This window comes from Oenanthe melanoleuca, chromosome 19 (assembly GCF_029582105.1).
Source record: "Oenanthe melanoleuca isolate GR-GAL-2019-014 chromosome 19, OMel1.0, whole genome shotgun sequence".
NCBI lineage: Eukaryota > Metazoa > Chordata > Aves > Passeriformes > Muscicapidae > Oenanthe > Oenanthe melanoleuca.
This window is the reverse complement of record NC_079352.1, coordinates 4,343,359-4,358,959: the sequence shown is the minus strand read 5'-3', so window position 1 is coordinate 4,358,959 and position 15,601 is coordinate 4,343,359. Positions and strand designations below refer to the sequence as shown.

At 41.9% G+C, this 15,601-nt stretch overlaps 1 protein-coding gene across 1 annotated transcript; it reads left to right on the top strand.

Annotated features, from left to right (window-relative positions):
* Positions 1-1,305: 1,305 nt before the first annotated feature.
* SLC13A2 (solute carrier family 13 member 2) lies at positions 1,306-14,006 on the top strand. Its single transcript, XM_056506782.1, has 12 exons — positions 1,306-1,448; positions 4,388-4,516; positions 4,827-4,963; positions 6,071-6,291; positions 7,164-7,341; positions 7,539-7,661; positions 8,531-8,752; positions 8,841-8,923; positions 10,147-10,268; positions 11,413-11,574; positions 12,374-12,511; positions 13,234-14,006. The coding sequence occupies exons 1-12, from the start codon at positions 1,347-1,349 to the stop codon at positions 13,363-13,365; spliced, it is 1,749 nt and encodes a 582-aa protein (XP_056362757.1). The 5' UTR covers positions 1,306-1,346; the 3' UTR covers positions 13,366-14,006.
* Positions 14,007-15,601: the final 1,595 nt, after the last annotated feature.

Below are 15,601 nucleotides of genomic sequence, written 5' to 3'. Positions count from 1 at the left end.
GGGGGAATAGAATTAATTTGAAAACTCATTCTTAGAGAATGGTGGTACCCTCACGTTCCAAGGGTGAGATGCTAAAGCTCAGGGGTGGCACCAAGAAATGTGATGCTGCTTGTTATGAGCAATATGCCCAAATCCAGCTTGCAAATCTAGCAGCTGATTTTCCATCATTAGCACATTATTGAGAGAAAACAAGCCCTGGCAGAAAAGGGATGAGAGGCAGAAACAGCAGAAGCTTTTTATGGAGCTGACACCAGATGACCTAATGGCTGTGCTTCCCTTTGTCTCTCTCTAGAAACCTATAAACAGCACCAAGATGATTTATACCAATAAAATGGAAATGTTATTATCATTAGCTAAGAGATATACTTGGATGATCTGACAAAGCAATCAACGTGGCATTAACAAGGAATACCCTTTGGACTTAAAATGTTTAGTACTCTTACTGTAAATGTATAGAATCTAATGATTCACAGCTTGGAAGTTTCCTGCAACTGGGACAAAAATCAGTGGTAATTTCCCTGTAGCACCTTTTCTTCTTCGTTTTTTCCCCCTCAATACACCCTGAAAAGCTGTGCTTATAAACCTGCAAGATCAAAAATGTGGGAAAATTAAATTTTAATAGCCCAATGTCTGCAAAGGGATCTCCTGTAGCCAAATCTTTCCCAATCCACTAAGAGCTAAGGTAAAGACTGTCAGTCCCTTTCTGTGTGGGGACTTGATGTGGCACCTGGTGGCAGCAGCTCTGCCCGGTGGGTTTTGCTACCCAAAGTGAATTTCTCAGTGAGCAAACATAAATATCATAAACAATGAACTTTGTATAACATTTTATACTGGCGTTTCTAATCCCTGTATTTCAGCATTACAAATGCAGATGTCATTTTCAGTGTTCCCCCACACTTTTCAAAAATTGCAAAAATTTTTTAAATTTGAAAATTCAATCTTTTATTTTTAAATAATTTTTCTGTTTTGGAGGGAGCAGTTTCTCTTTTTTCAATAGGAGGGATAACAGTACCTATCCAAAGAGGGCATTATTAGAGAGCAAAAAATGAATATTCTTTTTCTGAAAGCATAGGTCATTCCAGGATGTTTTCAAAAACCCACTTGCTCCACGAGGAGTTAATTCTCTAATGGATTTATCACCTTTCTGAAAGATTCTCTTGAAAAAGTTCCTGCCCTGACACTCTTTTGCTGTCTCCTCCCTTCTTTGTTCTCTTCCTTCTTTCTCCGATTACAGTTCCAAAAACAACACCCAATCTCCCGAGGTCAATGGTTAATATTCCCTGGTGTTTATATAGGCTCCAAGCAGCAGATTCCAGCCCGTTCAGCACTGGGCTAGCTCCAGCACCATGGCTTTCTTCTGGCAGGCAGTGCTGGCCTGCAGGAACTACCTCATCGTCATCTTGGTACCCATTCTGTTTCTCCCCCTGCCTCTGGTTCTGCCTACCAAGGTAAGGAGCTTTTAAAATTCAGTTTAAAAGCCTTCCACGTCTCAGAGCTGCTCATTTCAAGAAGTTCTTAGAGCACCTGCATCTACTGCTTGGAGATCTCTTTTGGGTTTTTTTTTCCTGAGAATGTTGGGGCAATAAAAAAGCAGTGGGGTATAGATGGATGAGCAGCTTCATCTGTGGTTGCACCTTCTAGAGGAAACCTCAGTGGTGTGAGATTAAAGAACTTTCTATGCTGAAGATTATTGGTGTGGACCTAAGGCTCAATTTTAATCCCCTTTTTCATTTTCTAACAGCGTTCAGTCCACACCTTCATTTTTTCTCTTGTTGTCACTGTTGCTTAGAAGAAGCATTTTTAAACAGACAAGATATTCTGATACATAAACGAAAATAACATGCATTTCAGTCTTGCTTTAACATATTTCTGTAAGAATCTTCCCAAACAAAGATTTTAAATTTAAAACACCAAGTTCTGGAAGACGCCTGGCTTAGGCTTCCTGCAGGAAAAGTTGACTAAGGAGCTGTAGTATCTGAGCAGGTATTTTTGGGGCATTGATCATTTAAAGAGAGAGCTGTGAGCTGACAGACTCCCAGTCTTCTGCTGCTTCTTCACTGTTTCTTGCACTCCCAGCCTCTTCATGCAGAAAGATCTAATCTTTGGTCTCTAATTTCAGCCCCAGCACCACGAGATAGCTCGTCCCAAGCTGCCCCTCCTGCCACTTTCTCTTTCACCAAGTCCAAACTCTTCCCTCTGGTCTCTGCTTCCCAATCCCTGCTGGTTCCCAGTTTAGACTCCTTCTCCAAGCTTCATTCTCCACCTCCCTGACTCTTCCCTGCCTGTCCCAAAGCTCTGTCCTCCTCACAGCTCTGAGTGTGGCAGCTGGTCAGGTGTGGCCTCTCGTTCTCTCACTAGGTAAATAAAATAGTTTAAATTATTACTTAAGAGCTCACTAGTAAGTGGGAAAAAAGAAAGAAAAAGTACCTTTTTTTGCTAGTTAACTTTCTGTTACTGAAAGGCAAAGGAGTTACTGAAGTGAAGAGATCAGGATCAGGAAAGATCTAAGGAGACAGAGATTTTTTTTTTTTTTTTGTCCTGAGGCCACAAGTTCAAACTCACTTGGGCATTGTTACATACAGTGAGTCCTTGGAGTTACTTGTGGAATCATTTAGCAGTCTTGGTTCAGTTCCCCTTTGAAAATTACTCTCTCTGGTTTCTATGCAGTCAGCAATAAGACAAAAATTGAAAATATCCTGGATTTTTCCCTTTGCAAAATTTTTAGGAAAATTTTAAGGGAACTTTTAAGAAGGGGTTTTTTTGGGTTTAAAATGGTGCACTGTGCCACTGCTGAGCAAGAAAAGCTGGTGCCTCTGTACACAGTGGTATGAGCCAGCAGCCACAGGGTGGAATTTCACATTTTTTCTATTCTGTTGATCTATTAACCTGCCCTATAATGACATAGCACTGGACACTGAGCTATTATAATTGAGAGCAAACAATGCTAAAAATCCTGCTTAAAGGCAGATGAATGTCCTTACAGGATGGCTGACTTTGGGAAAACCTTTTTTTCCAGTTTTTACTGAGAGCCTGTTCACAGCAGGCTGGAAGACAATGACACTGTGCCTGTGAGTTACATCCCAAAACTCTACTAGGGTCTCTCAAAAGGCACCCATTTTTGTCTTTTTATAACAAAAATTGAGAAAAAGGATTGTCAAAAGGGCAAATTGCTCTCAGGGATCAGTGGGATGAATAATTAATGTTCTTAATGCTCTCGTTCAAAAATAAGGCTCAAAAAGGAATATTTTCCTATCTTTGGGAATCTCTCAGATTTACTCCTTCAGCCTGGCTGCTTTGATAATTCACACATAGATTTCTCTCTTCTTTCCTCTGGACTGCTCAGCTCCCTGCTCATCCTTTCCCTTCAGCTCTGTAACCTCCACACCACATTCAGAATTTCTGAGCGTGTTCCAAAGCATCCCAAATTCAATCCTGCCACCCATTATTCCAGCTCCTTGGTTTAATCCTCTGCAGTCCAGCCTCAAAAAAGCATCACTACAGTTTCATTCTCACTGAGCAGGATATTTTAGTGGACACCTTTTATCCCAGACCACACATCCATGGTTTTCTTCCTTTGTCTTTGGTGTCTCCCACAATTGTTCAAGTTCCAAAATGCAGAAGATGCCAAAACCTCCTCTTACTTTCTTTCTCAGCCCAACCAAATGCCACTGTTGTGACAAGTAATTTTGAATCTTTCAGTGTACAAGGAATGGCTGAGACATTTTTACATTAAATTTGAAGTGGTTGTCCAAAACAGAACAAGGTTTTGTAAGAAAAAGAGTGACATGAAACAGGGGATCTCACTTTCCTCAGACAAACAAGACAAAGTCAGTGGAAGATGAAATGATCTGTGACCAGTCTGCCAGCAAGCATTTCAAAGTCTCTACTAAGCCAAAAAGCCAGTGAAAAATTATTAAAGTATTTACAGTACAAGGAGTCCAGGCTGTGGGGATCAGCTGTGGTTCACATGGGCTGTGACCTGAAGCCCGTGAGGGAACAGGTGGAGAAGCCTTGACTGGATCAGTAACTAATTCTACAACTCAAGGACATAAATAAAGAATATAACACCATCAGCACAATTGAGAAGCCTATTCAATGATTGCCAATCCCTTATCATGAAAAGTCCAAAGTCACCCATGTTTCTCTCCCTCTGGTACTATTTTTACACCCCCCCCCCCCCGAAGGCTTCATCTTCTCAGTGTTCTGACAAGATTGCTGCACAGTTTGTTGTTTGATTAGGGGCTGCCTAGGTCAGAGGCTAGATGGGAGAGAAGCACAGGAAATGACCTTTTCCCTGATCCCTTTATCAGGCAGTGAATGTAATTATGTAATTCGAATGTAATTCGATGTTCAGCGTGTTCTGATTTCATGTCCCCTTCCCTGGCAGGAGGCACTCTGTGGCTATGTGATCATAGTGATGGCACTTTTCTGGTGCACAGAAGCTCTGCCTTTGGCTGTCACAGCTCTCCTGCCCGTCCTGCTGTTCCCACTAATGAATATCATGGATTCAACAACAGTAAGAGACCTTGCTCCCTGTATTAACCAGTCAGCTGCTTTTATTCTGGGATTATTCCCCAGGATTATATTATGATGATGATCATCATCATTATATTTATTTTTTGTAGTATTATTATTTTATTTTAACTTTATTATTGTTATTCTCTGTCCTCTCCATGGACTAGAACTTGCACAAGCCCAGACAGAGCTCTGGGTGGAGCTGCTAATCTGAAATCAAATTGCCCATTCAGATGCAACCCAGAGCTGCTCCCTGCTAAAGCCTTTGGAATAAACTCCCTCAGAAAATGTCCCCTTCTCCCTTCTCACAGGTCTCTCAGGAATACCTGAAGGACACCAACATGCTCTTTTTGGGGGGCCTGATGATGGCCATTGCCATTGAGAAGTGGAACCTGCACAAGCGAGTGGCCCTGAGGGTCCTGCTCATCACTGGTGTCAGACCAGCCCTGTGAGTTCAGTGTGGAAATGCTGTGGGATAGAGGATTTTAATCCATCAGACCCCATCTCTGATGGGAAGCTGCAAATCTTTCCCTGCAAATGCTTTCCTACAGCCCAAGTGAGTTAGTGAAGAGCAAGCCTTGTAGATGGGGATGCTTTGAGGTGTTACACACCTGATGGGTCTTTTTTTTTGGCGTTGGTTTTTTGTTTTTTTAATTCCAAAAGGCTTTTAGGTGGAGAAATAGCAACAAGAGAGTCAATGCTGAAAAGAGAAAGGTGCTGCCAAGCTGGGCCAGGAGCACAGCTTTGGACAGTCAGGAAGAACCACGGCTGGAACACAGGAAACATGAACACTCTGCCTGCTGCTGGTTGCAAAGAGAAGGAAAAATATGAGGATGCTTCTTTGGAAAACAATAAATGATTTCCAGACTAAAACTTTAAGCTATGCACAGGCTACATCACCCTGTTTAATCTGTTTCAGCTCATAAGATGAGGGAATACTGAAGGAAATTGCAAAGCAATAGAATAATGCATACAAGATAAACCCCTTTTCATCTGATGTATAATCTACATCTCATCTACAGAATAATTTTGAGACAAATAACAGAGTAATACTGAAACGAGGATTAGAATTTTAGATGAGTAAGAAGAGAATCTTAAATAATAGGGATGGGATAAAATAACAAGAGGAAAAAAAAGAGAGATCATCTTCCTTATGGCTTAAACTGATTGCCATTTGGGACCAAATTCAGCTTGCAATTCCTCTTCAAAATGTATTATAATGTATTAATGTGTTATTGAGAAATGTCTTCCTCAGAAGGATGTGGAATAAGCAGGATCTGACTGGATAAACTGCTTGCTCCAAGCTACCAGCTTCCACTTTCTTATCCATAAGAATGTCAAAAAACTGGTTAAAAAAGAAAAATCGATGTTAAATCTCAACTGTGTGGCTCACAAAGTAAACCAGGGTGGGAGGGAATGCTGGGTGGGGATTGCTGAGCATTTTCCAAACCCAGAATTTGGAGCTGACCCTTTGCAACATTTAAAAAAAAAAAAAAAAAAAAAGCACTGGAAGGGCTGAGTTCTGATCCAGCTTTTCCAAACCTTCTCATTCCAGACTCCTGATGGGTTTCATGATAGTGACAGCCTTCCTGTCCATGTGGATCAGCAACACAGCCACCACTGCCATGATGGTCCCCATAGCTCAGGCAGTGATGGAGCAGCTGCACAAGTCAGAAATCGAGTCTGAGACCACTGGCCACGTGTCTGAACACACCAACAAAGCCTTTGAGCTGCAGGAAAAGGCACCTGACGGCTTCAAGGAGCCAGAGGAAAAAGGTGAATGGGTTGTGAGTGGTTTTCAGGGTGATGGAGGATTGCCTGCTGTTTTCTGCCATAACAGCTCTGAGTAAATTCTAAAAAAAAACTGTCCCCAAAGCATCCTGAGTGCTCCACACAGCATTGGTGAGGCTCTTCCATGAACCAGGCAAAAACACAGTGAGCTACTGACTTGGCTGAACTTAAATCAAAAATGCAAAGAGGTCATAACTTCTTAATAAACCAACAAAAAGTACAAATTCTCCACTAGGGGAAGCTTTTGCATCAGCCTTGCTTTTTCCCTGCATAATTCTGCCAGTTCAATCATTATCTACTATATAACTTATCATACAATGGGGAATTCCCAAGGGAAGATTTCTGGCCTATTTCCAGCTGGAAGGTTAAGGATTAAAATTATCTTTCTAATCCAAAGGTACACAATCAAGCAACAATAACTCTTTACCAGCTGTCTTGCCCTTTCCCCATTTTTGGGGTGATTTCAGTGTTTCTGAACAGAAATCTCAGTGCCAGCAGACAGATGCTGGTGCAGAAAAACTTCCCTTCAGCCCAGCTCCTCCAGCTCTGTTATAATTCCCTGAATTCTTGCCTCACTCCCCACCATGTGCAGTTCAGACATTGCCCAAGTGTCAGCAGTAAGTTCAAACTTTGCCACACATTTCAAATTCCCCTCTGAACAACTGCTCTGTGTCAAGACAACCAGGGAAAATGGACAGAAAAACAAAAAATTAACAATGCCAGCCTTAAAATGAGGAATTTGGTTCCTTCAGCTTTGAATCCATTGTGTGCTAGCCTGGAAATATTAAATTACACAGGCCCAAGGTGTTTTCCTGTCCAATATGGCTCCTGCATCTCTTTTGTTCCTTGGGATCTAGGCAATTCTCATGTCCTGACACTTGAGGAAGAGAGACAGAGAAATGAAGAGGTGGAGAAGAAACACTTGAAACTCTCCAAGGGAATGTCCCTCTGTATTTGTTACTCATCCAGCATTGGAGGGATTGCCACTCTGACTGGGACCACACCAAATCTGGTGCTGCAAGGACAAATTAATGAGTAAGTCTGGGATTACACACCCTCCAAACTGCAGCATCCTGCTCCAGCACAGAGAAGGAAAATGTCAGTTTGGTCCCTTTTCCTGGGAGCTTCTCTTCCTTAATGGGCCCTGCAGAACCTCCCCTTTTCTGACTCATTAATGAAGGACAGAAGAGAATGTGGAGTTTTGGATGCTAACAGCCACCTGCATTTTCCAGCATCTATAAGGACAATGGTGGTGTCATCAACTTTGCCTCCTGGTTCTCCTTCGCCTTCCCCACCATGCTGGTGCTGCTGGTGTTGGCCTGGATTTGGCTGCAGATCCTCTACCTGGGCTTCAAGTGAGTACCCTGAGCCCCTGGGCTTGTTCAGCACCTTTTATTCATGGGGGAAATCACACAGCCCTGACACACAACAGGGAGCAGAATGTTAAAATTCTGCACGTTTTTCTCTGAGGAATCTGCTCAAAGCCAGCTGAATGTGGTCTGCAGTGAAAGCAGGCAGCTCTGGGTGCTCATGACCTGTTCTGCAGCATTGCTGTCGTGTCCTAGGAGATTGCTGTGCTCCAAAGCAGGAAATTGATTTCTACACAGAGCTGGTAAATGCCTTTGTGACCAGGGTTGCTTCAGATGTGGAGGATTAGCTCTGTGCTAGTTCTGGTGCAGATCACCCTAATGCTCAGCCTATCATGTTTCTGTTATCCCACCTTCCCTTATTTTACATGGAAAGAGTGCTGTAATACCTGAAATGGTATTTTCACCTTCAAATTCCTCCTTTAAAATTCTCATTTTCTGTGCTTTTGAAAAGCTTGGCAATTCTTTACTTCCCAGTGATCAAAGAGCTTTGTCAATCCCATTAATTAATCCTGGTCTTGTGGAAGGTGTCCCTGCCCATGGCAGGAAGCTGGAGTGAAATGGAATTTAGGGTCTCTTCCAACATAAACCATTCTGTAATTTTTTTTCTTCATGTGCCCAGATATCTCACTTCTTTACATTTAAATAATGAGCTTTTAGGGGCAGGAAGCATTTTCTGATCATCTTGTCATGACATGCAGCTCCTACTCACCACGGTTGCAAATTATAATATATTTTATTTCAATTTTAATATATAAATACATGTAAAGACATTATGATTGAGTATAAAATTTGGATTCTTAACTCTCAAGATACCTTCCAGATTTCTCTGACATTTCTCATCCATTTTCTTCCAGTTTTAAGAAGAATTTTGGTTGTGGTGCCAGCCCTGAGGCCAAGGCTAAGGAAAAACAAGCCTATGAAATCATCAAGGAAGAGAGCAAGAAACTGGGCAAAATGTCATTTGCAGAAATAGAAGTTTTGATCATCTTCATTCTCCTGGTGGTGCTGTGGTTTACAAGAGAACCTGGGTTCTTCCCTGGCTGGGCAACTGTTCTCTTCAACAAAGATGGTACAAGGTAGTGCCACTTCTGCTCCTCATTTTGAGTAAAAATGAAATAATCTGGGCTTTATCCAGCTGATGAACACCTGCCTGCTCTATTGCAGCTATGTCACTGATGCCACAGTCTCCATCTTCGTTTCACTGCTGCTCTTCATCCTCCCTTCTGGCTTTTCAAACCAGGAAACAGGTGAGTCACCAAAAATCAGCTGTCTGAATAGGTATGTGGGGAATTTTCATGTTTTAGGTTTACAAAGGAAATTTCAAATATTAAATAACACCTCAAACTGCTCTACCAGCACATGCTTTAGATTTGGCAGAGCACATATCACATAAAATTCTCTGTTTCTGATCAATTAACTAATTAAGAAACTCTTACCCCAGCAGTGTCTCTGCCCCTGTAAAACACATTTGTAAAGGATTCTGAGCTGGAATATTCAGGAGGGAATACATGACTTAACAGGAACACACAGAGTTGTGTTCAACTCACCTTCCCTGCCTATTATTGTGCTTGGAGCATCTACAGATCATTCATTGGAGCTTTTGCAAATCAAGTTTTAAAACCTTTGTGGGTGATGCTCCCAGTGTTCACTTCAGGAGATAATTCCAGAGTTTGCTGACAGAAGGATTCCTGATATTCTGACCAAACTCACCTCCCACCAACTTCTCCTTTCTCTGGAGAGTGCAATGCTGCAGGAGAAACAGGAATTTTGGACAGTAAATTAATATGATTATGCAGAAGTTGATTTGTTGTTTATTTTTTAGTTTTAATTATACTTTTTAAGACTACTGTTTATGGGATTATGCATTTTTTGATTGGTGCTTTTATGCTGTTTATGTGCTTTCCACGAGCCCTTCAGGTACCATGATTGGTGGCTGTTTGGAACTTCACTGCTTATTTTTACTTTGGGTTTTTTAATTTTGGTATTTCGTTTTTTTTAGGTATTTTTTATTTTTTATATTTAGCACAATTTATGTTTTAGTGGTTTTGAAGGGTTTTAACAAGTTGCAGAAAAACACTTAAAAATGGCTTATTTTGTGCACTTGTTATAAACATGTTTATACTGAGAAATAATATATAATATTCTAAGAAATAATATATAATATACTAAGAAATAATATATAATAAACTAAGAAATCATATATAATATACTAAGAAATAATATATAATATACTAAGAAATAATACTTGGTTTAAACTAAGAAATATAAAGAAAAACAACTAAGCATGTTAAAAAATAGTAAAATATGCAGGAAAACAATCAGTAAAATATGGAGAAAAACAGTTAAATATATTTTGGCTGGTGCATATGATACAGAGCATGTCTTGGACTTGTTTAGAATGTCCCTGTGGCTTGAACTTGTTTAGTATTTCTACACAATGTGGCTCCACAAAATCTCTTTTGGGTTCCAGGGGACAGGACAAGGTTCCGGGCACCCCCAGCCCTGCTGGACTGGAGGGCAGTTCAGGAGAAGATGCCCTGGAATATCGTGTTCCTGCTGGGAGGAGGCTTTGCCTTGGCCAAAGGCAGCGAGGTAACTCTGCTCTGCTCACCTGGGATTTCTGTTTTCCTGCTGGCTCCTTTCCCATCTTGCTCCCAGGACACAAGAGGGCACACTGGGAGCATCAAATGCTCCTGCAGTCCTGGGATCAGGATAAATCCTTGTTTTTCCCCTCTGCCATGGGATGGCACTGCCAGTCAGGGCAGCACAATTAACTGTGCTTCTAGAAAACTGGCTGATTAAGGAGCTGCCCCAGCACATTAAAGGTTCTTTTAAATAAAATGTAATTGGTGCTGCCAGCATGAGGAGATGATTTACCCAGGAGGGGTCTCCAAAGTATTTCAAGCCAAGGATTTATGGAAATAGGATTTAAATTAAACTACTAGAAGAGAAATGTAGAGCTTGCTGGAGTAACTTCAGGAGCAGGTAAAAATGAGTCCAGTGCTACACATTATTTTTCTGTAATGATTTAAGTGGTGGAACAGACAATCCATTTATTAAATCTGTAGACAATAAAGAAATTCTAAAAGGCTTCAAGTGCCTGGAAATACTAATTTAGAATTCAAAGATCAAAATTAAAATGGAAAAGTACCTGTTTGGAAAAGGAAATATTTAAGAAATCACGTTAATTTATCTTAGAATAAAGAACCAAACACCTAAAAGCTGCTGCAGAAAGCCCAGAACCACAGGGAGGATGCTGCTCCTTCCAGGGACTGACAAGGATGAAGGGTGTGAAAAGATTCAGACAGTCATCAAATCTCAGGCAACGTGATGAAATGACATCAAATCACTACAAGATCTGATAAGATATATATATATATATAAATATTTTAGGGAATTAATTCAAATACCTTTGCTTATATTAAAAAAAAAAGCACCTCAAACACTGATCACATACAAGTAATGATCTGAACGGAGAAATAATTATTTGCTGTCAATAAATAAATTTATATATATCCTATATATATATATATCCTATAAATCTCCTACTTTCCCATTCCTTGGAAGGGAAGTAATGCTTATTTTTGTTGAATTCTCTGTGAGCACTGGCTGTGTTTTCCTGCAGTTTGCACGGGAGCTGCTCGGAGGAGGGATGTGAACTGGGAGGAGAACTGCAGCAGGGCACTGCTGCGGCTCTTGCCTCTCCAGCCCGGCATCCCTCCTTGCCCTGTTGCAGGAATCGGGTCTGTCTCGGTGGCTGGGCGGCAAGCTGACCCCTCTGGAGAGCATCCCCCACCCGGCCATTGCCTTCCTGCTGTGCCTGCTCATCGCCACCTTCACCGAGTGCACCAGCAACGTGGCCACCACCACCCTCTTCCTCCCCATTCTGGCCTCAATGGTGAGTCACAGCTTCGCAAAACACTCTGAAAAGGACAGTTTGCAGCTGCTCAGTTGCCAAAGCTAACTGGCTGGCCAAGCCAGGCACTGGTTCCTGTATCCCATCAAGGATCCAAAATAAAAACAAAAAATCTCTGTGTGCGTATAGGAACACACACCGTGCTTAGTTCAGCCTTTCCAAAATCATTGCTGGTGAAAAGCAAAGGGATTAAACTCACTGGGATACAAAGACTTTGCCTTCTGGCCTAAACATGAGGTCACTGCCAGCTGGACTTGTTTTTTCCAATTTATTCTGCATGGAGACAGCAGCAGCATTTCCTTGCCTGCCACACTCCATGGCTGTACTTCACCCCCACCAGCCTTCCAGAAGTCTCTGAAGGTGATAGCATGACCCAGTTCAGATTTCTGCATTTCCACAGGAGATTCTTGCTGCTGGTTCCAGACAGAAACTGGAATGAGCTCCTCCAAAATCTTTTTGCATAGTCCACAGACTCCAGCAAACCCCCAAACCAAAGCTCTCACCTTCAGAGCTTCACCTGCCTCCCCTGATAATTTAATTTTGTTCTTAACAGGGTTTAGAACTGAATATGAGCATTATTTATCCATTTGTACAGCAGCAACACAAAGCCCTGACCACAAAATCAATTCTTGCATTTGCTGCATAAAGATGCTGGAAGCGTCTGAAGCAGCACCAAAACATGAGTGCCTGAGGTGTTTGAATGCAACCAGATTTCAGCCAGAAGGTTTGTGTGCATTTCTGGGTGTGAAAACCATCATCTCTGCTCTCTTTTTGTGCACAGGCTGAAGCAATTTGCCTCAACCCTCTCTATGTCATGCTGCCCTGCACACTCGCTGCATCACTGGCCTTCATGCTCCCTGTGGCAACTCCTCCCAATGCCATTGTCTTCTCCTATGGACAGCTCAGGGTTATTGATATGGTGAGAAAAAAAACAAACACTTTTTTTTCTAGAATTTTCACCCCTAGGTTTGATCTTTCCTTTTCCTAGTGCTGGCTGTTTTTGGGGGAGCGTTGGAAAAGTCAGCGTGCCCGGCTTATGTCAAGTGGAAAGAGGATGTGTGTGCATTAATAAAGGGTCACACTGACTCTAATACACTCTGAGAGTCTTAGAAAGGTGCTAATGAGCTTTTAAAGAGCAGCCAGGGCCTCTTGAAAATTTTATAATAAGAGCTGTCAATGCTTAGCTCCTTGAAAAACCCAAATATAGAGCAGGGGGGTGTCAAAGAGCCCTGTCACCTGGGCAGTCCTTCTGCAGGGACAGGGAACAGCCTGGCACCTCTCACTGGGTGCCCTGATGCCTTAAAAAGTCACTAAAGATGCAAGGACAGCAGTGCCATGTCTCTTGTTATATATATTGATATAATTGATCCAAGCAGAAACCCAAAGTAACATCAGAGAGAAATACCAGGTCAGAAGAGAAATGGATTAAAAGGATTTTGGGACTTCTAGTTTTAAGAGTTTTATCCAATGGAAACCTTTCCCTTTACACAAATGATATTTGTGAAGAAAACCAACTTAAATATAAGTTGGTGGAGGTGTGATAAAAAAAAAAAAAAAAACCACCAGATAGAAAATCAAACCATCCTGACCATCAAGGGAGGGAAAAAAAATGCTAACAACGCTTCTCTTTTCAAATTCCAGGCCAAAGCTGGGTTTGTACTCAACATTCTGGGAGTCCTGACCATCACTCTGGCCATCAACACCTGGGCTTCATCCTTGTTCCAGCTGCAGACATTCCCCTCGTGGGCAAACAAGACAGGGAGCTGCCCCTGAGCTGGGGAGGAGGCAGAGCAGAGTCCTGGCAGAGCTGCAGGACAGCAGGACATCACCCACAGGCAGGGCTTTAGGGAAAAGCCTCTTCTGTGCCAAAGGACAAGCAAACTCCTCCTGTTGATAGAAGCAGCAAAAATTGCCCAGCTCACCCCAGCAGGAGGACGAGTGACTTTTGGTTTTTTTTAGATTTTCTGACTCTGCAGGGGTGTTTTTCCCCCCGCAGTGCTTTTCCAGTCTGAAATCTGCAGCAAGGAAAAAAGAAAAGAGAGAGGAATATGGAAAAGGAAGGAGAGAGACTCTGAGTTCCTGATTTCAGGCACAGATCTGTGCTGTCACAGCTCTCCACGTGTATATGTGTAAATGTTCAAGGTGAACATGATTGTTATTTACTCTGTGGGCACTGGCAGCAAGCTGTGTGCTGTGTGAGCACAGAAAAGCACTGTCAGCCCATCCTATTTTGAAATATATTTATTTACAGTCCCCTTCTTAGGAATGTAAAAGATTATTTTTCTCCCAGAACATCCACCCTGGTGTTATTTATGTCAGATTACAGCTTGCAAGTTCATGATAAGACCTTTCCTTGAAAAGGAGAGAATCCCTGTGTCCTAAAATATATATGATTGAATTAAAGATTTTTTTTAATGTACTCCTGTGTTCTGGACTTTATTTTTTTATTATAAATCACTGCTTCTGTCTTCCAGGTTTCAACTGCTTGTGCATGTGCTCACTTACAATATCTTTAAATAACCAGAGAAATTAGCATAGTTGACTTTCTCTTATCTTAAAGAATTAATTAGGTTGTTATTTTTACTGAGTCAAATTTTCTTGCAATGTCCAGCCCAAGATTTTCCTTTTTAAAAGCCTATTATGTAATCCTGTTACATATCTAATCCCTATTCTGCTGGAGCTGACTTTCAGTAGCAGATAAATTCCTAATGACCAAACTGACAAATGTCCAAAGGCACTTTGCCAAAGCAATCTCCCAGTGCCATAAACCAGTTTGGGTTCAGACAGAGCAGTGACCCAATGGGTGCCCCTGAAGTTTGCTCTGAAACCTTTGTTCTGTTGTTACCTGATGATATTCTGCACAAAGTGCATTTCTAAACTCCCCTCTGGTGGAATCTCCCTACTGGTTCCTTGAGAGTGAAAATGAGAGAATTCCACTCTAAAATTGTAAGTTCTCCTCAAAATCTTTCATTTTTCTTTCCCTACCCTAATTATTAGGAGATGAGGACAGCAGTGTAATTTTGGCTCATAAAATGTCCAAATTCACTGACTTGAAGCAGTTTTTTTTCCATTTTCAAGCATGCAGATAACTCTGCTGTCTGCTGGTCATGGATCCCTCAGCACTGATGGTTCCAGTGGCTGTGGAAATCACTGTCCTGAAAGAACAGCCTGGTGCTAATCCTCCTGTGGCTTTGACAGAGTTTTAATTTGATGTGAGATAGAGATCCAGCAGAATATCCACAGCTCCAGAAGGAAAGGCTTTTCTCCTCTGCTGCTAATGAGCTCCTGAGTAACAGATTTCCATCACATAATGACTTGCTCAGGTCATACTACACCACTTTCCTTTCCCTTTACCTCTATCAAATAACACCCAAATCTCTCTAAACATTTTCATTACCCTGCTCACCCTCTGTCTGAGGAATTAAAAATCACAAACTGGAGCAGATGATTTGCTGAGAGCCTCTCCCTTCTCTCTCCCTTTGTCTCCAGCATCAGGGCAGTGTGCTCTGCTTTTGTTTGCTTTTTGTTTTCTTTGAAATCCTCCAGCAGACTTTACATGTCCTCCCAAATTACTGCTTAGCTAAGCAGGAAAGGTGGAATTCTTATAACATTTCCCTTCAGCCTCTCCTCCCAGCCCTTTTAAAACTGTGTTATGGTTCTTTGAAGTCTTTTCTATTAGTCTACATTATTCAGAGGCTGTGGTGTGCATAAAGTACCTGCAGGAGCACAGGTGCAATCTTTATGCCAATCTCAAGAAGAAAGGAGGGAGACATCAAGTAGCACCGAGTGTCATGGGGCCAGTGCATTAATGCTGGGTGTTCCACGTTCATTAACATGGGTGAGCACAGGTTTACCAGGGAATATCTGCAGTGGGAGCTGCTCAGAGGGTGTAAAAATGCTCAAATTCCAGGAAAAAAATAGGGGTGAAAATCTGTAGGAGGAGGAGAGGAGAGGAGAGGAGAGGAGAGGAGAGGAGAGGAGAGGAGAGGAGAGGAGAGGAGAGGAGAGG

Coding starts and splice junctions, on each gene's coding strand:
- SLC13A2 (XM_056506782.1), top strand. CDS start 1,347: ATGGCTTTCTTCTGGCAGGCAGTGCTGGCCTGCAGGAACTACCTCATC. Junction 6,292..7,163: donor CAAGGAGCCAGAGGAAAAAG/GTGAATGGGTTG, acceptor CTTGGGATCTAG/GCAATTCTCATGTCCTGACA. Junction 11,575..12,373: donor TCCCCATTCTGGCCTCAATG/GTGAGTCACAGC, acceptor TTTTGTGCACAG/GCTGAAGCAATTTGCCTCAA.